The 26543-nt window shown below is 43.2% G+C and overlaps 1 protein-coding gene across 1 annotated transcript in view; it reads left to right on the plus strand.

Moving 5' to 3' along the window:
• Positions 1–26543, plus strand: part of RAP1B (RAP1B, member of RAS oncogene family) — a 299284-nt gene that overhangs the window by 139389 nt on the left and 133352 nt on the right. The window contains exon 5 of the mRNA XM_069229179.1: positions 9867–10007. Within this exon, the coding sequence (XP_069085280.1) occupies positions 9867–10007 (141 nt within the window). The remainder of the gene's footprint in view (positions 1–9866; positions 10008–26543) is intronic.

Here is a 26543-nt window from a genome sequence, read left to right on the forward strand (position 1 = left end):
TACTAAAAGGAAGTTAGCATCCCAATAAACTCTGGATACTGCCCCACCACTGCCAAAAATCTACAAGCAAAAGGAAAAGGCAAAATATGTTGAGCTTTCTCCACCATATTCACTGCAACTTTCCTTTTCACCCCACCTCTGACTCCACCACCTTCATCCTCACACTCCCACACATAAGAAGAAATGGGTGATTTTAGCTGCACCATAGATCCATGGGATATGTACGATTCAGATCCAGTCCCATCTAAAGATCTGGATTTGTTTCCCAACAGATCATCTCCACCTGAGGATAGTACAGCATACAACCAGGTTATCTCTATAGCAGCTGCACACTGTAGAGTGCAAATGCATGCAGAACCTTTAGAGGAGGACTTCCTTTTCAATACCCTATCCTCAACTCCTAAGCAATACCAGTGTCTACCAATTTGTCCTGGTATGCTTAAACACGTAGACGATATTTTCAAAGAGCCAGTTAAAGCTAGGGTTCTAACTCCAAGAATTGACAAAAAATATAAGCCTGCACCAACAGACACAATTGACATTTCCCAGCAATTACTACCAGATTCTATTGTGGTCATTGCAGCCAGGAAGCGTGCCAAATAGTCAGTCTTCTGGGGATAACCCCAGCCCTCCCCCGTTCCCCCCCCCCCCCCAACAAGGAAAGCTGTAAATTTGATGCAACAGGGAAAAGGGTAGCTGAACAAGCAGCACATCAATGGCATATTGCCAATTCCCATGCCCTGTTAGCAAGATACGTCCGGGCACATTGGGATGAGATGCAAGAATTTTTGCAATATCTCCCCAAAGAACACCAAAAAAGGGCGCAGCAAATTGTAGAGGAAGGTCAGGCCATGAAAAATTATCAGATTAGGTCTGCTCTAGATGCAGCTGACACTGCAGCTAGAGGATTTAATACCAACATAGGCGACATGCATGGTTGAGATCCTCCCGTTTCAAGCCTGAAATACAGCAGGCGGTCCTTGATATGCCATTTAATAAACCGCTTTTTGGAGCAGAGGTGTGGACACAACTATAGAAAAACTTAAAGATTCAGACACAGTAAAAGCCATGGGAGCTCTATACCACACCATTTGGGGGTTCCTTTAAAAAAACACAATTTTAGGGGAGGATTTAAAACCCAAACAACAGGTTTCCACCTCCCATACAAACCAAGGGGGTCATTCAGGGCCTCTTACAGAGGACAAACTTTCAGGTCCAGAGGTAAATGCTCAGCCTCAAAGGGTGCTTTTACATTCGCAAAACAATGACTTCCCAAACATACCACAGCACCTGTGGGAGGAAGAGTGCAACAATTCCATTTTCACTGGCAACAGAGTACTACAGACCAATGGCTACTCTCAATTATCCGCAGTGGTTATTGCCTAGAGTTCATCTCTACTCTACCAAACATTCCACCTCGTTCTCACACTCTCTAGAACACACTTTCCTACTAAAGCAAGAGGTACAATCTCTACTACTCAGAGGCATTAGAAAGAGTTCCCATCAAACAGCAACGAACAGGAGTATATTCCCTATACTTCCTCATACCAAAAAAGGATGGCACTCAGACCCATTCTCGATCTCAGGCCTCGAAATCTATATATATTCTGCTAGAGCATTTTCACATGCTCACTCCAAAGGATGTCATTCCCTTGCTACAAAAACAAGACTATATAACAGTGTTAGACCTAAAGGACGCTTATTTCCACATTCCTAAACACCCAGTGCACCACAAGTATCTAAAGTTCCTAATAGCAGGCAATCACTATCAATTCAAGGTACTACCCTTTGGGGTAACAGCACCAAGAGTGTTCACAAAATGTCTAGCTGTAGTCGCAGCATACCTCAGAAGGCAGCACATACATGACTTCCCTTATCTAGATGACTGGTTAATAAAATCCAGCACCATTCCAAACTGCCAACAACACACTCAGTACACAAAATATATCCTACACAAATTAGGGCTCGCAATCAATTACCAGAAATCTCACCTTCAGCCAGCACAAATTCAACCTTATCTAGAAGCAATTCTGAATTCAGTCAGCATTTGCCTACCAAAATCCACAGCAGATAAGTGTTTCACTCCCTTATATCCCAATTACACAGTAAGGTTTGTCATGAAATTATTAGGAATGATGGCATCATGCATAGCGATGGTGCCAAATGCACGTCTAAACATGAGACCCCTGCAACAGTGTCTCTCGTGACAATGGTCTCAGGTACAGGGTCAACTACAGGATCTAGTATTGTTAGACCGCCAAACTTGCAAATCTCTGCAATAGTGGAATCACAACAACTTATCAAAAGGGCGGCCATTTCAGGACCCTGTGCCACAGACCATAATCACAAAAGATGCCTCGACAACAGGTTGGGGAGCCCATCTCAACAATCTGACAATACAAGGGGAATGGGACTCACTCCAGCAAACTTAACACATAAACCACTTGGAATTACTGGCTGTGTTCCTAGCCATCAAAGCATTCCAACCACAGACCATACACAAAATAGTCTTAATAAGGATAGACGACAATGTATTCTCTGAAAAAACAGTGGGAGGGGCACTCATCCCAACTGTCCCTTCTAGCACAAACAATATGGAAATGGGCAAATCACATTCACCTGCTAGCGGTATACATTCCAGGGATACACAACCAGCTAGCGGATCTTCTAAGCAGGACGCAGCAACAAATACGCGAATGGGAGATTCACCCACAAGTAATTCAATATTACTTTCAGATGTGGGGATCACCAAACATAGACCTTTTCACAAGAAGCAAAAACGCAAAATGCCAAAACTGTGCATCCAGATACCCACATCCTCAATCCTAGGGCAATGCTCTATGGATCAACTGGACAGGGATATTTGCTTACGCTTTCCCCCCCCCCCTCTCCTGTTATTTCCATTTCTGGTCAACAAGATGCATCACACTTCCCTTACTGTGATACTCATAGCTCCCACGTGGGTGCGTCAACACTGGTATACAACACTGTTGTATCTGTCAGTAGTACCACATCACAAGCTTCCAAACAAACCAGACCTGTTATTTCAGAACAGAGGTCAAATCAGACATCCCAATCCCAGTGTGCTCAACTTGGCGATTTGGCTCCTGAGGTCATAGAATTTGGATACCCACAGTTTCCATTAGAATGTATGGATGTTCTAAAACAAGCACTTAAGCCTACAACCAGGCAGTGCTATGCAAATAAATGGAAGCGTTCTGTATATTGCTGCCAACCTAAAAATTATTGATCCACTTAAAGCATCAGTACATGATATTGTGTGTTATTTGCTTCATTTACAAAGAGCAAATCTTGCCTATTTGCCTGTTTAAATTTAACTTAACAGCAATATCAGCCTACCAACAAACCAGACTGCATACTTCTCTGTTTAGAGTTGCTGTCATAAAAACATTTATGGAAGGGCTTAAGCAAGTTATTACACCTAGAATATCACCAGCTCCTGCCTGGAATCTTAATATTGTGCTCACAAGACTTACGGGTCCACCATTTGAACCCATGCACTCTTGCGCAATTCAAATTCTCACATTGAAAGTTGCTTTCTTGGTAGCAATTACTTCATTAAGAAGAGTAAGTGAAATTCAAGCATTTACTTTAGTAAAAACCCTTCTTTCAAATACACAAAGTAATACTTCGGACAAATCCTAACATTTTATCTAAAGTGGTTTCACCCTTTAATATTAATCAGTCAGTCAAATTGCCAGTCTTCTTTCCACAACCAGATTCTATTGCTGAAAGAGTTCTCCACACTCTTGATCTCAAAAGAGCTCTAATGTTACGTAGACAGAGACTTTAGAAAAACTAAACAACTTTTTGTTGCTTTCAAACAACCTCATAAAGGTAATCCTATTTCAAAACAAGTATTAGCTAGATGGATTGTAAAATGTAATCAAACCTGCTATCTTAAAATGTAAAGGAATCTATTAGTAACTCCAAAAGCACATTCCACTAGAAAAAAGGGTGCCTCAATGACATTCTTAGGAAATATACCAATTGCAGACATATGCAAAGCAGCCACATGGCCTACACCACACGCATTTATTAAACACTGATGTGTGGATGTGTTATCTCGACAACAAGCAAATGTTGGTCAAGCAGTGCTTAAAACACTATTTCAAACTACGTCAACTCCTATGGGCTAACCACCGCTTACTTGGGAGGAGAACTGCTTTTCAGTCTAAGCACAGCACGTGTATCTGCAGAAACACATGCCATTGAATGGAAAATGTCACTTATCCAGTGTACATCTGTTTGTGGCATGTGGTGCTGCAGATTCACATGCGCCTTCCTCTCCCTCCGGAAGCCTTTAGTCGTTGTAGTTCTTATGTAAGTATGTACATACATGGCATGGACATCTTCTTTACTTTCTCTGTATATTTGTACATACACAATTCTTCAGCCTTAAGTCACCCTCCTGCTGGAAAACAATCTAACAAAGGAGTTGATACCAATGTGCACTGTCACCGAGAGGAGGAGTCACTTGATCCTGTGACTCAAAAAAATACTTTGTCGAAGAAAAACAACTTGTTACACTTCGAGCCCAACACTAGATGCTGATATATGCACAGCATGTGAATCTGCAGCACTACATACCACAAACAGATGTGCACTGGGTAAGTGACATTTTCCATGTATGTTCGATGGCATGTGTAGCTGCAGATACACATGCTATGCATAGCTCTTCTGGCATCTAGTGTTGGGCTTGGAGTGTTACAAGTTGTTTTTCTTCGAAGACGTCTTTTAATTCGCCATCTCCTCAATACAGTAAAGGCGCCGGCTCAACGTGAAGAAAACAGCAAATTTGCAGTAATTGCAAATCAATTCAGTTTTATTTCTGTGCTCCTGAAAAACCATCAGACGTGTTTGGCTGTCCTGCAGCCTTGCTCACAGATAATGAGATGCCATTTTACACCCCATTTATAGAGCGGCGTGTGACATCATATTTAGTGTGAACAGTCTTACAACAGAGTTGACACTGAGGTGGTAGTAATATTTGGCAGCCAAAACTGCGTACAATCCGTATTTAATTTGACAGACACATAAGGTTGCTTAAGCCAGACCTAATTTAATATGCAAAAAGAGAATGCAAAGCCATGAAATAAATTGAAGCCATGAAAACCGAAAAAAACTTGAAAAACAAGAAAAGCAAACCAGCCCAAGTGGGCGTATTGCAAAAAACAATTTCATTGCATGTTTCAAAATAAAATACGGATGACCACTTGTGGAAATTCAGAAATCCAGACAAAAGTGGGAGATTCAAATATTGTGGCAATAACTGTGTGGTACCTGAGCAGCAACCACATCATGTCCATGAAAATATAATGTCCATATAAAAATTATAATGTTTATAAAGAATCAAGCCAAGATGGGCACCACGTTTAAAAAGAGGCAATTAGTCTTACAATTGAATCTTGAATAAGAATACAGCTCCAAGTGTGCATTGTCAAAGGACCACTGGTGTGGGTTGTTCTATTACCTTAGTCAGAGATTTTGGTGTTGAGGAATTTCCTTAACTTTTGCAGTCAAGTTATATTATCTTGAATCTGACTACCACTTACTGGTGTCATCTCAGAATTTAAGGGTGCCAAACCTACACCTGTGTTCATACAAGTTAAAATTAATTACTGCATTCGCCTCATCTTCTATGAGAGTGATTTCAGACTGTAGGTGTCTGGTGGTCTTCCTTCATATTCAGCCCACATGGAGTTTTCAAATTCAGTTGTAATATGTATTATGACTATAACTGCCTTAATGCTTTCACCTTGTCCCCCTGAGGAAATTGGGGAGTTTCATAACAAATAAGTCTCCCTAGATGGGCACCAGAGAAAAAAGAGCCCTAACGCAGCACAAATATCCCCCAAATGGAACACAAGTATAGCGCAATGACAGAAGTGTGCAAAACACTTTATTTTCTTTGCAGTTTTATATAACAACAATTGACCCAAAGTTATTGGGGTACTCTACATGAGCACCGGTTACATTACACAAAGACACATTTCTTTTGGGCTTTAGGCATGGGGAGATTAATTGATTTGCCCAGAATCACAGGATGCCGAGCTGATGCCAAAGCTCGAATCTGGTTCCCCAGTTGCAGAGTCTGCAGCTCTGGCCATAACTCCACATTCTCCCCCCAAAGGGTAATGTATAATCAAGTGATTAACTGGATAAAAAAAAATCATAAAGATAGAAAATAATTTTAAAGTGCTTTGTCACTTTTTGAGGACTTCTCATTTTTATAACTTCTAAAGGAAACGCTTTGGATATTACAGTTTTGATTACATCAAGATGACGTCGGCGTGCCACACATTTGTAATAAATATAGAATGTTAGCAATCTAGATGATTATTAGAAGACTGTGGGGATGCAGCAGTCGGGGCCACGGGCTCTGATAATTTGAGCTCAAGGAGGAGGGGGAAGAGGCAACAAGTTGACCAGACGGAGGGGCAGTGATAGCACAATGGACCATGGAGGGAAGGGTAAGGGGGGCGGGGGCAACAAACCAAACATGCAGGACAGGAAAGAGAGGCTGTGACAGAGTAACAGACCATTGAGGGCAAAAGGAAGAGGCAGAGGCAGTAGAACAAATACATGCCACAAGTCCCCCCCCCCCCCCCCCCCCCCCCCCCCCTAATCAGGCAGGAGATTCCCCTTGTTTTATGCCCAAAGGGGCTTTATTTTGTCGGTCTCCTGTCCAAAAGCTCCTCTTTTGCAATGTAAGTCAATGGCCAAAACAATTCCCCAGGTTTTTCTTTTAAAAAAGCTCCCTCTTACCAAGTTCAAAATGGCAGCAATTATAGAACATTGGATCACTGAGGGTAAGAGGAATGGGGTTGGGGCATGGATTTGCATAACAGGGGGCAGGAGGGAGATGGACAGGAGCTTCAAACTGGCCCTAGAGGGCAGGCGCCAGAGGTTGGAGCAGCACAATACACCACACAGGGCAAGCGGGACAGCAGTGCAGAACAATGGACCATAGAAAGCAATATAGAGTGGACAGGGCCATGCACATGGACAACAGAGCAGAGGGGAAAGAGGTAAGGGCAGCAAGCTGACCATACAGGACAGACCGGAGGAACAGTTGCAGCATAACGGACCATGAAGGGCAGGAGGGAACAGGCAGGGTCACAACACTGGAGCCAGTAAGGCAGAAGGGAGAAGGATAGGGGCCTGCACATGGAAAGCAAAGGCTGGGGGTAAGGGGTAGGGTGGAGCAGCAAGCTGACTGGAGGGAAGGCAGGTAGGCATGAGGAGCAGCTGCAGCACAACAGAGCATGGAGAGCAGAAGATAGTGACAGCAAAATGGACCATTGAGGGTAGGAGGGAGGGGACAGGGGCATGGAACTCAGACAGGCGGGGTGGAGGTGGCAGGGATAGGCAGCCGTCATCTGACCATGCTAGGCAGGTGGGGAGGGGCAGTGGCAACTCAACAGAACACTCAGAGCAGATAGGAGGGGCAGTGGCAGGTCCGTGGAACATGGGGAGCAAAAAGGACGGAGCAGGGGCATGCACACGTATATTGGAGGGCAGGGGAAAGAAGGGTAGGGGCAGCAAGCTAATCACAGAAGCTAAGCAGGAGAGCAATGATAGGGCATAGAATTGGGCAATGGAGGGCAGGAAGAGTGGGCATGGACATCAAGCTGAATGGAGGGCAGTGGCAACACGTCAGACCATGCAGGGCAGGAGAAAAAGGTCTGGTGCATGGACTCTGACAACTGAGGGTAAGGAGGAGGTGGATGGGGACAGCAAGCTAACTGTTAACTGCAGGCAGGATAAACCGTGGCAGAGCATGGACCTGGACAGTGGATGGTGGGGGTTGGCACCAGGAGCAGGAAGCATTTGTGGTGGCAGCACAATGCCAGGCCCTGCGACCAACTTTGCCCCACCCATCCCCCACTGTGCATTACCATGGGTATTTTACTTAACATTAAAAAAACAACTTGAAATTCACTAGGGGAAAAAAAAACAAAGGCTGCAGGGATGTTCTAGTTAAGAAATATATATATTTTTTTAAACCTTAAAAACTCCCTAAAAAAAAAAAAGTTATAGGGATATTAAAGTTGGGTTCAGATTTTACATACAACAAAAAAAAACATAGAAAAACCATAGAAATTCCGAAGTTATTTGAAATAACTATAAATCGTTCACCAAGGTAACTATAACTTGCACCCTTGACATGCACTGCTAATTACCCCACATATTATAACACTCATGACATCTTCTATGAAATCATTGATAATATCACTGTATCATTTGCTGTAAAATTATTGATGAGAAAACTGTGCATGGTAAGGGAGCGAGTTAGTTACCTTAGGGCACAAGTATGGTTTTGTACCTAACTTTAACTTCGCTGTAACCTTTGGTGTGTTTTTTTTTTTGTTGTTGTTGTGTTTTCTTTTTTTTTTTTTTAGTGAATTGCTAATGTTCTTTTAATTCTATCCTCTAGATATAACATCCATATCCTACGGCTGCTGCCGGGAAAGTTTCAGGGAGATTCGTCTAGCGGGGGGGCAAGAAAAATAGGGTGGGGTCTTTGGGTGTGGAGGGGGTCCCAAAACACCTTTTCCCCATTTTGTGTCTGTGGGGATTTTGCAATCTTTAGGCAGCTACATACTGGACGGAATTACACCAAATTTTACAGAAAGCTAGATTTTAGTGTTGAAAGAGCCCTTTTTGAGATTTCTGTGAAAATCTGGTCAGTAGTTTTGAGGAAAGAAAAATAGTTATCTAGGGATGTGGCTCCTCTGTGTATCCCTGGGTACCCGGGGATCTGAGCAAAAAGCTAGGCCCTGATTGTCTGGCCGCAACCTGAAAGGAAAGTTGTGCAGGCCAGTTTGTTTCATGACAGGGCCCCAAGTTAGAAAACACAAATTAAAAACACTCAGAAGGGGTTAGAGTAGAGAGATCCTGATCCTATAGGACACATGGAGGGGCATAAAATTGAACTCTTATTTAGTTTATTTATTTATTTTTGCCGATCTTCAGATCCATTGCTGCACACAGTGGGACCCCAGCGTAAATGTAAATACGCAATGAATCCATGGATCGGAAGCCAAATGGAAAAAATAAAAAATCACCCAATCACACACCATACCCCTGCTGTGCCAGGCCTAAGTCCGTGTGCAGCGTGGGATTGTGTGCATTTATGTGTGTGCACGGCAATGGTTGTCTAAACATATGGTATTCATATATTACTTTACGTTTAAAAAAAACAAAACTATAATTCACTGAAATCAAAGGTTACAGGGACATTATAGTTTAACACTTTACCCACACTAAGCCATAGAAATTCAGCAGTTACAGTTATCTGAAAAAACTACAACTGGTAATGGATAGTAACTTTTGTTCACAAATTTTAATTTCTTAACACAAACATAACTAAGTATAACGACAACTGCTGAATTTCTACGGCTTTGTTACGGTAAAACGTGAACCAAACTATAATTCCCTTGTAACCGTTCGTTTTTTTAGTGAATAATATATATATATATATATATATATATATATATATATATAACAATTACAAAAGGATGTATGAAAACAGCAAGAGTGAGCAACGTAACATGTATTTAGCTTATGGACAGGGAGGAGCAGTAACTAGTACGCAATGATCGATTGATTAAAGGAACCTAAAGAAGTGGGAAAAGAGAAAAAAATTGCCCTGGACTGATATCAATGCAGATGCTGTTCCGAATACGATACATCGATTTTGCCCTTATGTGAATGGATTATTTATGTGTTACATGTCTGGGTTAGTGTTATTTGTTGAAAAAACTCAAACATATGTTTTTTAAATAACATTTCTGAAATCCTGATCATTCTGGATTTTTTTCTCCTATTCTATGCTACAGGAGCAATTTACAGCGATGAGAGATCTCTACATGAAAAACGGACAAGGCTTTGCATTAGTATATTCCATAACGGCACAGTCTACGTTTAATGACTTGCAGGACCTACGAGAACAGATCCTTCGAGTCAAAGATACGGACGATGTGAGCAGTTTACCTACAAAAAAAATGCTTGCCTAGAAAATTGATATTAGTGTTGTATATACATGGTGTCCATTCTGCTATTGGTGTGACCTATGACGTGATGCTTTCATTATCTAGTTTGAAACTGTTAAGTCTATGTTTTAGTTTGCAAAGCAAATCAGAATTTTGAGTGAGGTAATGAAAATGCAACTCTTCATGCAAAAAATAGGAACGAAGCCTCCATTGAACATGAAACTATTGAAGACAGTCCGGTAGTCTTTGCATAAAACGTATTCCCCCCTCAGGCTTGTAAGCATATTGATTTTGGCAGATGCACACTCGTATGAAAAGCTGTATAAAAATAGCCAGAGACATTTCCCATTTGTTGTGGTTACAGCTTTTTCCCCGACACTAATGTTTTGCTTTTATAGGAGCGATTTGAGTTTCAGCTACTCATTTTCAGCCACTCATTTTCAGCCAGTTATTGATTTGAAATGGGCAGCAAATGCTTGTTTATTTTCCCTTATTTTAGCCACTTGGGAATTCACACAGTAGAGGTCGGCGTTTCTTCTAGAGATTAGGCAGCAGATATTCAGAACCAAGTTTTCAGATGTGTTTTCAGAATTACACTAGAACATCCAGGTTCAGAGTCAGATTGCTAACATTGATTTTTATGTGTATTGCAATGTCTGGTGTTGGCAGATTCTATTGGGACATTAGGAAGAAAACTGGTTTTGTGAAGTGGAAGCTGAGGTCTAAAACAAAAGCTCCCTTTTAAATGGGCTCAACAGACGGATGAGTAGACAAATGCCCTCTGAAGTCTGCTTTTTACCCTCCTCTAGTTAAATATCTTTTTAATTTTTCTTCTTTCGTTTTGGGTATGTTTTAAAAATGATTCACATGATTTGCAGTCTCTAGTATGGGAATTTAGGTGGACAAGCTTTGAGCCATATGGAATCTTTACTTTTTTTTTAAGTTTGACTTTATTAGCTTTGAACATTTTGATGTTTCATGATAGAGAGGAAATGATTTCCCCCCATAAGCTGCCTAAAATCCTCAATATATTGCGTTCTTGGTTGCAGTTTACCTCTCCCATCCGTTCCGGGGATAGACTTTAATGGTCTTCTTTCAGATTAGTATGGGAAAGTGTTTTCTTCTTACTTTGATTGTGAATGTACTTTCAATCTATCAAGTTATATTTGTTTGAGACCTGAGCTCATTCCTTTGTAATCCTGAGGAAGGTCTTCAAAATATTTTATCTCTCCAAGTAATGCTCAAGTCATTTGGCTACCTTACCGACACACTGTGGTCATTATCTTTCTGGTGAATTTGAATTTCAGTAAAGCATAAACTGCCTTTCGTCCATTTGTGGCCAGTAAATTGGGTACCATCAAAGTGGTTAGTAGCATCCCTGTCATGGTTAGTATCATCCCTGTTATTTACTGTGCTGTGAAACAACAAGCCATGTGGTAGTGAACATGTGATAGTGTAATTTTTCCAGCCAGTGCCAAGTCTAGTTTCAGGAGCTGTATGTTATTCTAGTGGCAGAGTCTGGAGATATATTTTATTTTGAATATTTTTATGACTGTCATGGGCATAATCAGTATACCCAAGATTTTAACTCAAAGCCACGCAATGCCAGCAACATATCCAGCATCTTTAGATTCTATCTTCTATCATCAAGAAAACAACTTTTGCATGTAAATATAAACACAGCATGCTAGTAACCTAATTGGCAATGTCAGAAGACGCATCTTTCCAACCAAAGATTTGCTGTGCTTCTGATGCAAATGATGAGTAGTACAGGGCATATATAATCACTCTAAATACCAACGTTGGTTTTATTTGGGTTTTGGCATTTTCTTTTGTTTTTCAGTTAATGGTGAAAAGCCTTAGCTTTTGCCTGTAGTGTTTGAACATGTGGGTAGACTCTCACTCTAATATGTCTCTTTTACTGGATTAAGATGATTCAGTTGTTGCTGCTCTTAAATTGAAAGCACAGAGAAAAAAAAAAAAAATCTCCTTTGACATTAGAGTTGTGTACAGTAGGTGCAGCGGTTTATGAGCCAGTGTTGCCGAACTTGGGATCCAAGGGCTGTTACCTCAGACCTACAGCATGTGCAGTTGGCGCAGATGACAGTAATTTTCTGATTTTAGTCAGGAGCCTGATTATGAGTCACATTTTTTTTTACTTTCAAAGTTCTGTACCTACCCTAATTTTGATTTTGCCCTGGCTGCAATTTACCAAACAGATGGGCTGCTTGCACATCAGAGACAAAGTTCACTGAAAAGCCTGTAGAAAAGATTCTTCATGTTCAAAAGAAAGTATGCTTTGTTGCTCTTTATTCTGAAACACACTGCAGTGTTATGTCAAATTGTGAGAGATCTCATTATCATAATCTAAAAGTCCAGCAGGTCAAGTTGATTCCTGCAAAGGTTGAAAAACCTTAAGGTATCCTTTCAGCTCTGTTTAGGTCTCGGCTTGATAATAGCACATGTACTTGTCTGCTTGAGAAATTTTGTTTACAGTTAGTGGGCTTACAGCCCGCCTATAGCTTACCATTGGCTAGTTTCGGCATTGCTGTTTTTTTTTTTTTTTTTTTTTTTTTTTTTTGGTTTGTCTCAGCATCCCTTCATCATGTCCTTTGTCCCGCTCCTGAAGCATGGACCCAAGTACTTGTGTCCTTCCACTGCTACTGTTTTTGGACCTCTTCTTTGTTTGTAGTCATACACTTCATATGAGTGCCTGTGTTTTCATTCTGTTTTTCATATGTTGCTTCATTTCCCTCCCACCCTCCTACTCACGTCTGCTACTTCAAGCCCCCATCCGCCTGTTATTGTTTCATCTCACTAGCCCATTTCATCTACCTCCTCCCGCCCTCGTGTCAGTTTCTTCTCCCCACCCAGCCAGTACCTCAGGACATCGGTTGTCACTCACTTTGGAAAACGTTAGAAGACGAGTGTGTTTCTGCACTATGTTTGAGCAAAAGACGATCTATGTGCAGGCATTTGAAAGATATTTCAATCAGTGAGCGCCGAATGTCAGGCATAACATTAAATATATTTATTTGTTGCAAAGTTTTCTTCACTCTCTTTAAAATGAATACAGTGTTTCCAAAATCTGATCATGATTTACGAGTTGCTGATGATATAATTCAAAATTTAGTGACCACACAACTGCATAAATCTCTTGTGACATAGTCTTCCTTTAGCTTAGCGTGTGGTCATGTCAGATCACAGCTTCAGCAATGGCAGAACGCCATGAATGCATGTACACATGGATGCCATCTTGGAATCCAACTTTTTTAAATTATTTTTTTATTGAATGCGAACTGGACCCAAAGGCCCCAAGCGCTTTACATGAGCACCAATTAAATTACACACATTATTTTTTTGAAGGCATGTGTGATAAAACTAGGCTAATTGCAGAAGCCCCCTAACTTTTTTTTTTTGTCCCCATTTTTATCTTTTTGCTGATGTTTTCCTGACTGATGGTGCCCTGGGTACTGCTAACCTGTCCTAGGACCTATGCTCTGTGTAAAATGAGTATACAAATTTGGCTAATTATAGTTGGCTGTGTCAACCTACCTATAAGTCCCTAGTCTATGGTGGGGCATGTAGGTTTAGGGACCCCAGCCTAGGTGGTGCACCCATAAGCACACTGCTAAGGTGCCTAGTGTCCCTTTAAAGGCAGGCCTGCCGTGCTGGCTGCTTTTAAAGTAAAGTTATTTGCAATTTCGACTTTGGAATTAAAAGTACTTCCAAAGTCTTAAACTACCTTATGTTTACATATACGTCACCCCTAAGGTATGCCCTTGTTGTCCCCATGGTCTGGTGCAGTGTAACTGTAAGCAGGGACCATTTAAAATGTTTTATAAGCCCTGTTGAGGAAAAATAGCCAAAAAAAATTTCCCTCATTGTAGTGGATAGTCTCCATAGGCTAAAATGGGGAGACTTTATTTTATTTAATAAAGTCTCCAATGGCGCTAGAGCATGGCAAGTTTGGTTTCAAACTGATTTTTATAATAATTGCAACAACTTACCATTGTTGGATTTATTGTAACTAGTTCAGGGAAAGTGTTTTAGAACCCTTCCTAAAAGTTACCAGTTTCAGCTCTGCAGTGCTTTTCTCTGATTGGCCAACCTCTGGCAGCCTGGCCAGGCCGCCTTGATGAGGTGTGAATTGGCCTGGGCTAAACACAAAGGAAGTGCCTTGGGGAGGACATCTCCCTCAGCAGATGGTGAAACAGGATGGGGGAAGAGCAGCCAAACTGGTCTTCAAAGGGAAGAAAGGACATTTGGAGCAGCTCAGGACCTCCCCCATTTCCTGCAAACGCAGACAGCCAGATGCCCTCTTGATTAGATTAGAAGGTGGCAGGAGAGGGGTGTGTTAAGGATTTTTAGACACACCAGTGGTGGGCTCAGCCAGATCTAACCTCCAAAATTTAGTTTCTGCCATTTTGAATTTTCAAGTAATGTTGCTCCTTGGGGTTGATTTTTGCCACACTTCCCAGGAAGTAGTCATCCAAGAGGGTAGTGGCCTGCCTGTGATTGGACAGTTGAGACCCCCTCTCTTCCCCCGCTTTTCACCTCAGGAGCTGCATCCACTCCTCAGATCCCTACAAGCTGCAACATCAGAATAAGCACTGTCCTGCTGGACCCCTGACCTGCACATGGACACTGCACTCGTTAGGACTGCACCAGCTGCACGCTTGGGTTTTACCACAAAAAAGGACTTTACCTGTTTTCCACTGGTTCAAGAAGGGACTCCCTGCTTGCTACAGGCGAAAAATAGCTAACCAGAGTCCCCTACATCAAAACCTGAAGGATCTGACCAGTGGCCAGTTATCATTTTTGGATTTCAACCAGGTTCATTCTGGGTGTTTGAGTCCTAACCCTCAGGTAGCAACTCAGAGCTTCTGGAACCTTGGGGTGAGCTGTGTACTCCTAAAGGACCTTCAGAGACCTCTTGGAAAAAACTCCATAAAGGGACCGACCCGCCATGGTGAGTCAAGCGGGCTTACCTCAACTGCGACCCGGCCTGACTTGAAGGTTTGTCCCTCTGAAAAGTTCCGGAGCCCCAGACTTCCAGGATTTTCCCGGGGGCACTTGGAAAGGTGATCTGACGACATCTCCTCAAAATCTGCTTGCTGTGGAGGGTTGACCCCCATCAGAAGAAAAAAGCTCCAAAAAAGTGACATAGTCCAAATGTAAAAAGTTGACTGGGACTTCCCATGCAGCGTATCCGAGGAAAGCTCTAGGGACGTCAGATCAAGTTTCTGATTTGGCCAGGACAAAGATTTTCGTCCTGAAAAATCGTATTAAGTCTGAATGTAGAATTCTTCACCGAGGTCTCATGCGACGCGTATTCGACAAGGGCTCCAGTGAGCTCGGATTGGTGACTTGGTCCCGCTGAAGAAAATCTTCAAGAAAAAGATTACGTTTGAAGGTAAACTTTTGACCGAGGGCCCCCTGCTTGCTGGAGCCGAGCAGGGCTCCATCGCTGTAGGCCTCAAATTTTGACTTTGCCCCTTCCTAATGCGACCAGATTGGCACTTTTAGTTTCTATGCGCTAGAAAACATTATTAAAAATAAAATAAAAAATCATATCTCCAGTTCCCCTTATCCGAATATATTCGTTTTGGTGTCATTTTAAAGATAAAAATATACTCTATTTTCATCAATTGGTTTTTGATTTTTATTGTATTTTGTGTCTTACTTACATAAATGCTTTACATACCAGTCTCCAGAGTTAAGCCTGGTCGCTCGTTGCCATGCTACCAGGGGTTAGGCAGGTATTAATTTATTGAGACCTGACTGGACATAGTGGAGGTTGGTGGACTATTGCTAGGTGTAGGTACTTACCTGCCTCTACCAATAATCTACCTTCCAACACCATGGGGAGATTAAGTGATTTACCCAGAATCACATGTTGTTGAGCCACCGCAGAGATGTGCACCTATTTCCCCAATTCCAAAGTCAAAACCCATGGACCTTATGCCACATCCTCCATTTCCTGTCAGAAAAATACTGTGTCCTCTGATTTCAATGTTCATGCACATATTTGTATGGTAAATAGAGACGTTTTCATATTTATATAACTATTCTAGTTATTTATCGTACAGTAAACAGTAAGATCATTTCTAAGTGTTGTGTGGCTCTAGTTCACCCATACTTAAAAATGGACCATGTGTTGTGTGGTTTTAGTTAAAAAAAAAAAAAAAAAAATACTTCAAAACATTTTTATCGATAAGGAGCACTACAGAAAATTTGCAACAATTAGGTTTTCTCTTCTAAACATGTATTAACAAGCATTAACTGCCTCATTAGATTTAATGGAATATTTTCCAAAAATCTATTGCATTTAAACTTAATTCACGCTTTACAGAATACCGTCCTGTTCACCGTATACACCCACCCTCTCATTCGCCAATCCCTTCTAAACGCAATTCGCCACTATCATCTACCCTCCAATTCACCACCTCCACCCGGTGGACAAAGCCAGTAGCACGCCCATTTGCAAGACACATTGGCTTTGCAAGACATTATTTTCAATCAGTGGGCTTACAGCCCACCCATTGCTTACCATTGGGAAGCTTCAGCGTGGTTCCTATTGCTTTCTTTACGTTCATCATGGCATGCAAGTGTCATGTGCTCTTCTTGTGTTTGGCCATCCCCTAGAACACAGACTAATTACATATCTTCTTCCACTGCTCCCGTTTCTGTAGCTACTTTTTCTTTTTTTTTTTTTTTTTTTTTTTTTTTTTTTTCTTTCCAAGCACCGTATACGAGTACTTGTGATTTCAGGCCGTCTTCCCTATTTATGTTGTCTTTTCCATTTCACCTCTCTACCCATGTCTTTCTTCTCTACCCCTCACCGCGCCCGTTTGTATTCGGCTTTTCCGCATCTGTCTGCTTTTTAGTGCAATAACTCCAGTGGGTATATACGTACCTTACACTAAACCAGAACCACACAACTGAGCACTTAGCCCTGCATCCTCAGCTGTGATCTTGGGTGCAGCTGCTCACTCGCCTGTCTGGTCTGAGTGGTCCGTACAGGGCCACCGTCCACTTGTGAATGTACTCAGTGGCACCTCAGCAATAAATGCTGAGCCCTCTGCCCTTCCTCTGACTTACACATTCAGACACGCTCAACATTGGCACAGAGGGCGCATTACATACAGTACAGCAGTCTGTACATGACACATAAGCAGGCAACTGGTAGTTGTTCTGTTCTTCACAGATACTCTTAGAGAGTAGTGCTGTGATACAGTAGAGCTCTGACACGGAACATCAACAGGTCGTGGCAATCCAAGAACTATTTGCTTTGCCAGTGCTTGTTCCACCACGCTAATGGCTCGGCTAGTGATTGAGTAGGCACTCATAACTAAGATCAGAAAGACCTGCCCTCCAGATTGGCAGATAGCAAAGAGGAAATAGGATTTTTAGACACTTTCTTGCAGGACAGTATGAATCATTTCCTTTGCATCTTTCACTTATCTAGCAACACAAACATAGGCGGAGGAAGCAACAGATTTTTGCTTCCTCACTGAAACTTTAAAAGAGCCAATACTTTCTGGTGCTGCTAAGAGTTATACATGAGGGTATAGATGCTCTGAAGAGCCTGTTGTCAACACTAACACAGACTGCTACACAATCAGCGGTAATTACCGAACACTGTACTCCTTCTTTCCCTTCATGGTCCCAGCGTTGACTAAACAGCTGAGTGCATTAAGGAGAAAACTAATGGTCAAAGCATGGGTTCCCTCCAGTAAAGAGGTAGGTTTTCCTCTAAAGAACATATTGATTTAGACCAAAAGGAAGACACCAATATACTAATGACATATCAGTAGATAGCTACTAATCCCACCCTTGCAGCTCTTTGAGGCAAGGGTATCATAAGGGCCAGAGCCCAGTAGACTTTACGTCGTCTAGCAAATTACATTGTTCAATGTCCCCGACCTGGTTTAAATTATTTAAATAACTTGTTTTTATTTGTTAATCTGATGCTGTGCATCTTGCTGTATAACGTTTGAGATATGTTTGTATTTTTTCCTTAGCTCCTGGCTTGTCTGGCTCTCAGGATTGTGTATCCTTATTTCCATGTGGGTGCCATCTTTTCTTGCACAGCTTGCCAGTTTTCAACAGAATGTTTCCAAAAGGGTGATACCCTTCTCACACCTCCTTCTGAGTTTCACAAAAGAAGCTCTATCTACCCAACGTTTAGATTTAACATTAATATTTCCCCAGATTTTGTCGCTCCCTCTGGTGTTTGAGTAGTTGCTTGGGGCCCTCTTGAACTCTTCATACTGCTCCAGATTTTTCGAGATGTACTTCCAGCATGCTCCGCAAATTGCTCCTTCATATCCCATTCTTCTAGCACAGTTAACACCTCGCCATTCTAATGCCACCCTCATCCTTTCATGGTTGAGGGCTATTTTGGCTGCTGCGTACTTTTTCTAGTGTTGCAGGGATACCTCTTCTATGCGCCCTCCTGCTGCTAATACGCAGCCAAATGGCCAGAACCCCTTGACCTGTGTGAGAGTGCAAGTGGTCTGTGCCCCCTTATTGCCAAACCAGCTATTATCTCAACAAGACCCCCTTCTCAGATGAAGAGTGCAAACAGGAACTTCAGAATCATTCCAAGATTGACATTAGCTGTATCATTTCCATAAGATTAGATATCTCCGTTTTTTGATTGGTAAGAATTCACAGTTTGTCTTTCCCTAGAGCAGTCTTTAATATGCAGTAGGTTTGATATAATATCCTGACCCGGTTTGTATGTTGTACCATATTAAAGTAAATGTATTAACATTTGATAGAAGATCTGAAGAGATTTCAGCCATTTCACCAACTAATCCAAATGTATTTCATGTTAATAAACTCCCCTGTATTTGTTGTCCCTTCTCTTTCTTCCAAGCTTGACCACACTCTGTCTCCATTCTTGTGTGAAACCATCAGAACCTACGATAAACACACATCAATAACTCTGTGCCCCTCATTGTCTCCAACAATGCATTTACAGTTTAACTCCACAGCATTAGCAAACCGACAAATGTCAACCGTAACCAGTGCTGAATTCCAAAACCAGAGTATGCCTATCTTTACATCGAGAAATCCAAGGGAGGGAACATGTGTATGCCATAACTGGTGGGTTAATCGTCGCCTCTGTGTCCTTAATAGAATTGAAACTTTCAGTTACGTTAGCTAGGACATATTTCATTCAATATCGGGGACCATAGGCGAGGATTACACTAGTTTAAAGCGTTCTCACTACTAGCGAAACCATATTGGGGATTGGTTTGAGTACAATCTTTTAAATGTAGAATTTGAGGACCAATGTACTGCATTAAGGATGTCCTCCAAGTGAGCTCTGAGGCAAAACGCTCCTCTGACTGAGTGAGCTCCAAATATCTTGGTACCAATACCAGCCTCCTAGATCGCCCAACGAACTCATCTAGTGATGGTGGGGAAAGAGCCTGAAAGGGCTTCCGTAGCGCAATCAACAATTGTGACTCTCCATGTGGACACATCTTTCGTCATACCCTCATAGGCTTTGATACATCGTACCACACAATTATGGGGAATCTGGAAAGGAAGAATAAGATAGCACACAAGAATTACCTTTGTTTATTCTAGAAATATGAAACGTAACCCCTTTAGGGGTAAATACCCTACCTGCAATGTCCAAGGCCCGTACATCTGAGACTCGCCTGTAAGATACTAGGCATAGCAATGTAGCCAATTTTGCAGATAATTCTTCCAAGACAGGTATTTGTTAGCTTGCCATGATAAAAACAGGTTTAAAACCTAGTTGACATCCCACAAAACCGAATACCTGGGTTTTGGAGGGAGGGCTAGATGAATACTTCTTATCAACTTCCACACCAGGGGATGTTCCCCGAACCTGTGATCCCTGATGGGTGCATGGCCTGCCCATATTGTCTCTCTAAACCAGTTTATGGATTGATAAACTGGGCCCTCATCGGCCAAGGATCCCAAAAAATTCAAGATGTGGACAACATCTGACTCCACCGGATCCAAGTGTCTGCTGTGGCACCAGCCCACCCATTGGGACCATGTTGAGGATGCAGATTTCCATCGAGATCTCGGAGGAGATCCGGATAGAGGGGTAGAGGGATTGGAAAATCCCAAGAATGTTTCAGTAGAACTGGATACCAAGCTTGTGATTTCCAAAGCGGTGTCACCAGTACTAAGTCCACCTACTGACATCGCACCTGCTCTGACAGACGTGTGATCATGACAAATGGAGGTAAATTCATATCCCTGTTCCAGGTGCCATTTCTGGGCTTGTCCCCGGGTCCAATCTACAACTGAAGTACTGGGGGAAACTGCTGGTCCAGCCAGGAAGCGAAGAGGTGTATAGAGAAAGGACCCCAAAGGTTCTGCAGCACACAGAAGATGCAGGGATTCAGTTCCCAGATGCTCACATCCTTCAGATTCCTCAAATGCCAGTCTGCCTCTTAATTGGACTGTCCTGAGCGATTTTCTACTGTCACTGAGATCTGGTTCTCTAGTCGGTAATCCCAGAAAGGACCTCGCCAGATCAGACAGTGCGTTGGAGCGAGTGCCTCCCAGATGATTATGTACCCGACTGCCGCTGCAATGTCCATCTTCAAGAGGATGCAACATTTCTCCCGGTTCTTTGGGCCTACATTTGACCGCAAAGGAGCCCGCGAGAAGTTTGAGGCAGTTGATGTGCATTGACCTTTCTTGCAATTACCATTGTCCTCCGGTGGTAAAGGGTCTGAGGTTAGCCCCCCGTCCGTGCCGCTGGCGTCTGATTCGATAATCAGGTCTGGGGAAGATATGAAAATCGCCCTGCCGTTCCAAGCTTCCATATGGGCGAGACACCATTGGATCTCCTCGATTTACCTCCTGCAACAGAGTGAAATCTGAGAGTAAGTGAGACCGTTCATGAGGTGGGCTGCTTTGAGGCGTGTCAGGGCCCAATAGGGCCAGTCAAAATCGCCCGAATAGAAGAGGACAACAGGCCCACAATCTTGACGATCTGCCAGAGGGAAGTGGAAAGTTTGGCCACCATTCTGCACAGCTCGTGCCTGATATTGGTGACTGTCCTTGAGGGAAGGCTTAGGGTGGCTCGCAAAGAGTCCACCACAAATCCCAGTAACACCAAGGACTGAGTCAGGATAAGAATGGATTTCTGACCATTGATGAGCGATTCCAGGAGCAAGATCGCAAGGCTCAGATGAGATTCCAGGAGCTGAAGGCACTGTCCCATAAGAAGGATGTCCTCCAGGTGGATTGAGACAGGCGCCCTGGGCTCTGAGATACTTCACCACTGGTGACATCACCCTGGTGTGAAAGAGAGACTGAATGGTAGAGAAGTAAATTCAAAGGTTAAATCAATTGGAGTAAGCTGCGGAGGGGGGCACGGGGGCTGTAAGGGTGCGATTAAGAACATTAGGTAGGTGTCTTTCAAGTCCATCCGCACCATCTAATCCTAGGATTGAAGGATATCTCGGAGGAAGTGCATCCCTTCCATCTTGAAGTGGCGGATGACCAACCACTCATTAATTCTTTTAGGTTGATTACTGCACATTGACCACTGTTGCGCATTTTCACTAGAAACATTTTGCTGATAAAACCCGTTGGATGGGGGGGGACTTCTCTACAATAGCGTCCTTGTGCAAGAGGTCTACTACCAGTGCCATATCCTCTGCCAAAAACCCTAAAGGAGGTGGCGGGGGAGCCTGCATTGAGGGGGTGAGCCAAAGAACCCTATTTGAAACCCTTGCACTGTTTGAGGCACCCACCCATCGGAAGTAAGGAATTGCCAAGTGGACAGGAACCTACCCAGCCTGCCCCCACTCTGTGGTGGTTAATCAAAGAAACACACCTAGGAAGTTGGAGGCCCCTCCACCTCTGTACCCACTCCCGGGTCCTCTCTGCCTGAGATGGGGCCTGGTCTGGTAGAAGGACCCAAAGTTGGACGTGTCTTGGTACTAACATCTCATTGAGATGGAGCCCCTACTGGGAGCTTGTGGTTGTGCGTGGCCAGCCAAGCCCACCACAAACCCGGGAGTTGAAGTCACTTGACCGAGGTCTGGGCCTTGTCCAGTGATGTAATGGTTTGAACAGACTTCCCCAGTTTGTGCACAAAAGAGTCACCAAAGAGATCTCCCTGGCCTAGAGGTCCTGCCTCTGAGGTAGCAAGGTCCCCCAGCTTAGAGTCAATTTTTATAAGTAGCGAACAGCGCCTCTCAGTCGACATGGCACAGTTGGCGTTGCCCAGAAAGATGAGGGCTCTGGGGCCAACTGGACATGACATCCAGGGGAGATGAGTGTACCGGACGCTTTTAATGTCCTCTGCCATGTCTAAGATGCAGGTTAGGGGCCCCAGGACATCCAGGAATTTGTCCTGGCAGGCCCACTAGGATAGGTCTATGCCTTTCTTTGGGTCGCACATAAATTTGCCCACAAAGGTTGCCATGTTCTCATCCGATATCATATCAGAGGCCATGGCTAATATGTCGACAAGGGAAGGGTGGGGCCATTCTGCATGTAGGCGGTCACGGACCTTTTTGTCGAGCAGTGTTCGCAGCTCTCCTGCGATGCAGGTCACTACCTTGTCTGCTGGGGTCCACTCAGCTGAGTGGGGCTGTAAGAGGAAGTCTGGTTTCAGCATGTCAGTGGGCCCTTGGGGTTGGCCATCTGCTTGGGAGCTGTGGGCATGTGTGGAGGGTCCCCAGATGTGAGACCCCATGTCTTTGCCTCCATCGGAAGGCTGGGAGTACCTATCTGGAGAGGGTGTGCAGTGGGGGAGTCGGGGGCTAACTGGGGAGGGGTTTGTGTCCCTGGGACCATTGGGATTGTGTCGTTGGGCACCGTCAGGAGGGAAGGTGCCATGAAGGCCTTCTTTAGTCTCTCAAAAGCGTCCGTGTTGATGCTGGTTTCAGGGGCCCTTTTACATTTGGAGTTGGGCTGTACAGGAGGGGTGGGTGTCCCAGGAGATAAAGTGGGCACCGGGCCCGAGGTGGCTTCCTACCTGAAGGGAGTGGTGGTGGTGGGGGAGGGGGAAGACGCAGTTCTCTGTGAACTGCATGAGGTTCTGCTCCAGGGGGCCACCACCTGCTTCACCGCCCCCCCAGATGGCAGCATCCATTATTCTGCAGAATTCACCATCTATTGGGAGATAAGTAATTTGTTCCTCCTCCATATAGGTATCCTCCCTGTCACTCATGATGCTGGACTGTGGGGGTTAATGAAGGGCCCCACTTACTTGGATTCCAGTGAGTAAATGCTAGACCTGAGTCATCTGGTGAAATATTGAGGGTATTTTAGGGGTGGGTATTTCCCAGCCAACAGCCTAGCAGGCAAACAATAAGAGAAAGGCCCCTAGGACACCACACACGCCCGTTTGGTCTTAGGGCAGCCTCGCCTTGGGCCAGTATCATTTAGGCACTAGTATGTGCTCAGAGTGATAAATATATACTGACCCCTGTCCGGGGCGTCAAGCTCCAGGCAGGCGGGGCACAAATACCGCTCAGCATAGAAGAAGGAACACAGGAGCTCGGCCAGCCGTGCTGCTGCGTCACCAAAGCTGAATTCAAATGTAGCGCAATCCTCTCCTCCGCTCTTGACATAGAACTACATGCAAAATGTTATCTTTCCCACCAGTAAGTGGAGGGAGGTTTGTCAAGTACTGAGACGTTATCTGATTCAAGGACATGCAGCATGCAGGAGAGAAATATAAGCAGCTGTTCACATTAATTTTAGATAAATATTTCACAGGAAGTTATGCAAAACGTGATTTTGGTAGCAGCTAACATTATTTAAGTGGTTTCATGACAGGAAATGGGCAAGATTGATTATTGAAAGCCTAAGCAGTACAATGTATTTATTTAATAAGCAAAATGTTTTAAATTTGTCTGTAAAGCCACCAGTTTCCTGTGCTTGTACGGTCCTTCTGAAAGGGACACATCTTGTGTGTAGTACACTAGCAGCCTTTATTTTTGTGTGCAATTTATCGTCCCACCAGAGCATTAACATATTTTGCCAAAGTAACTATGTGGCAAACTGTCATCTGGCACAATGAATAATTACCTGTATTATTGGCCTCTGTGATTCCTTCCTTGCCGTCCTAAGGAGCTGTGGTCCTCCCCTGCAGCATGTGTCTTAGGGGGTAAGTTCTTCACTTGGCTTTATTGAAACTGGTGGGGAGGCAGGGCAGCGAGGAAGTCTCTCTCCTTATCTGCCATTATCATTGTTACCGGAATGTTATATTAGTGGCACTAGCTCAATTGTTGTGATGTAGGAGCGATACTAAATGCTTGCCCACCTGCCCAGGGAATTACATCCCACCTTTTGCCCATGCTGATGTTTTTGCAGCCCTCGACTAGTTTTATTGCTTCCTTCATGGAATTTCTTTTCATGAGGGTTATTTGGGCAGTGTCAATCTTAATTTTACTAAGATCAGGTTATTAAACATTTTTCTGTTGGTGTGCTTCCTGCCTTTGCTGGCCAGGTTGCGTGATTCCACAGCCAACATCCATTTCTTTCTTGCGCTCCTCAAACATAAAATCTTTGTTTGCTGACTGACTAGTTTTTTCCTTTGTAGTTTCGGAAACCGGGGCAGATATTTCAAGTAATGGCTAACAGCAGGTGGTAGGGTATGCCCCAAAATTTGATTGTCCCTAATTATAATCCGTAACAAGCATTTTCAATATAATAGTTCTCACATTTGCAAGAGTTAGAGCTGTTGGCGTTGTTAATAAGTCTTTTACCTAATGTGTTTTGGTTTGGAGTGCAGTGGATGTGTATGTGGTGTAAGTGGAACTGTTGGTTGTATTGGAATTGTTAATTGTGGAATTGTGATGTGGAGTATTTTTGTGTAGTAGAATTATGTAACAACCCCATTGTGACCTTTATCCAGCATGAGCTTTACTGATTCACACTTCAAAAAGAGCTGATTCTGTAGAATGTCTTTGTCTAAAGCCTGGTTGCAAAGGAGATAAGAGCTTAATTCATTTAACATTTTGCAGGTGAAGGGAACAAGGAAATAGGTATAAAATTTGATAAAATCTTGATCTGCTTACAAATTCAACTGAGGTTTGACCATGGCCAATTTCCAAATCTCCAGCACAAAGGCCGATGTTAATTTAAAAACAAAAAAAATGAAAACAGGATTTACAATGGCAAATGGTCTTTTTAATAAGTGCGGGAGTGCAAAGAACGATAGCAGGCTAGATTTACACCCAAGAGGTGTTTACAAAAAGGAGTAAATCCATTTGCTCCAAAATAGAGTAGCACAACTGTGTGGAAATGATTCCTACACAAGGGGTGTGAAGTGGTTATCACAAGCCATGGTCAGCCCTGTGTGTTTGGAAATGGCCACAAACATAGTAGTTTATTAGAAACCACAAACTGCCTTTACCACTTCCATTCTTGAAATGGTTAGAGATTTGGTGTGGAGAAAGGGTTTTTCTTATCGGGAAAGTGCTTCTACATGAGGAGAAAGAAGAATCTAGGAATAAACATGGAATTTCACATAGGCTACGGTTTCCCTGAATGCTGAACTGTACTGTGCATAAAATTCTGCACAGTGGGAATTCCAGCATGTAAAATGTCATATGAATGTCAGGCTTTCAAACTTACTACCTGGGGTGTTCATGGAGTCCCAAAAGTTTACACCTACACATGTACATAGTAGTTACATCTACAGGTGTAGATGTATCTTTTCGGGGAATCACATATCTTCATTTCGCTTGCCCCATAAGGTCATTCCTAACATAAAATAAATTAAAGTTAAAATGACTTGGTGGAAAGTTAAGAGAGGAAAGAAGACTCCTTATCATTTACACAAATCACTGCCAAGGATCTATAGAATGTGACATGGAAGGGTGAGGGCAGTGGGTTATTGTGAGGCAGAAGAAATCAGTCTTATCTCACACTGCAGCAGCCTTCCAATTGTTGTTGTCTCACACATCCTGGAATGTGCATAGTGTGAGTATGGCTTGAGTTTTAGGGATGACGCAAGCATGGCTTGCATTGACTGGAGGTCATCAGCTCTGAGAACCTATGGGAACATAAGAAAGGCATTGGCAAGAACGCCTGCCCAAAACTGGCTACATTAAACACAGGGCAAGTAGGAGACATCTGTACTAAGATGTCATACGTTCTGTTTGCCACCAACTGTGTGTGCTGCTCTAGTTGTCATCACGCTCATTTGATGTACAATGTACATCAGTAGGCATTACTCCTGTCTTGAAAAGGCTACATATACCACTTCTCATGTCACCATCTGCTCCTGATCTCCAGTGTTTGCGCTCTTTCAGTGCAAGCATGCACTGCATTAGGCTGCCCTTCAGGTTTGGTTTGAGGTAAAGTCCTTACAACCATGAAATAACACACACAACCAACAGTACACGTTTGTCAAAACATTTCACATATACCCAACAGTGTCCTCCAGTGGGCTATGGCAGTCCTCCCAATAACACTTCCTACTACAGTAACCAAGCACAAACATTCATACAGCCAGCAACTATAGTCTTAGACTCTGAAAGTCACAGTCAC

Source organism: Pleurodeles waltl, chromosome 4_1 (genome assembly GCF_031143425.1).
Source record: "Pleurodeles waltl isolate 20211129_DDA chromosome 4_1, aPleWal1.hap1.20221129, whole genome shotgun sequence".
Classification (NCBI taxonomy): Eukaryota; Metazoa; Chordata; class Amphibia; order Caudata; family Salamandridae; genus Pleurodeles; species Pleurodeles waltl.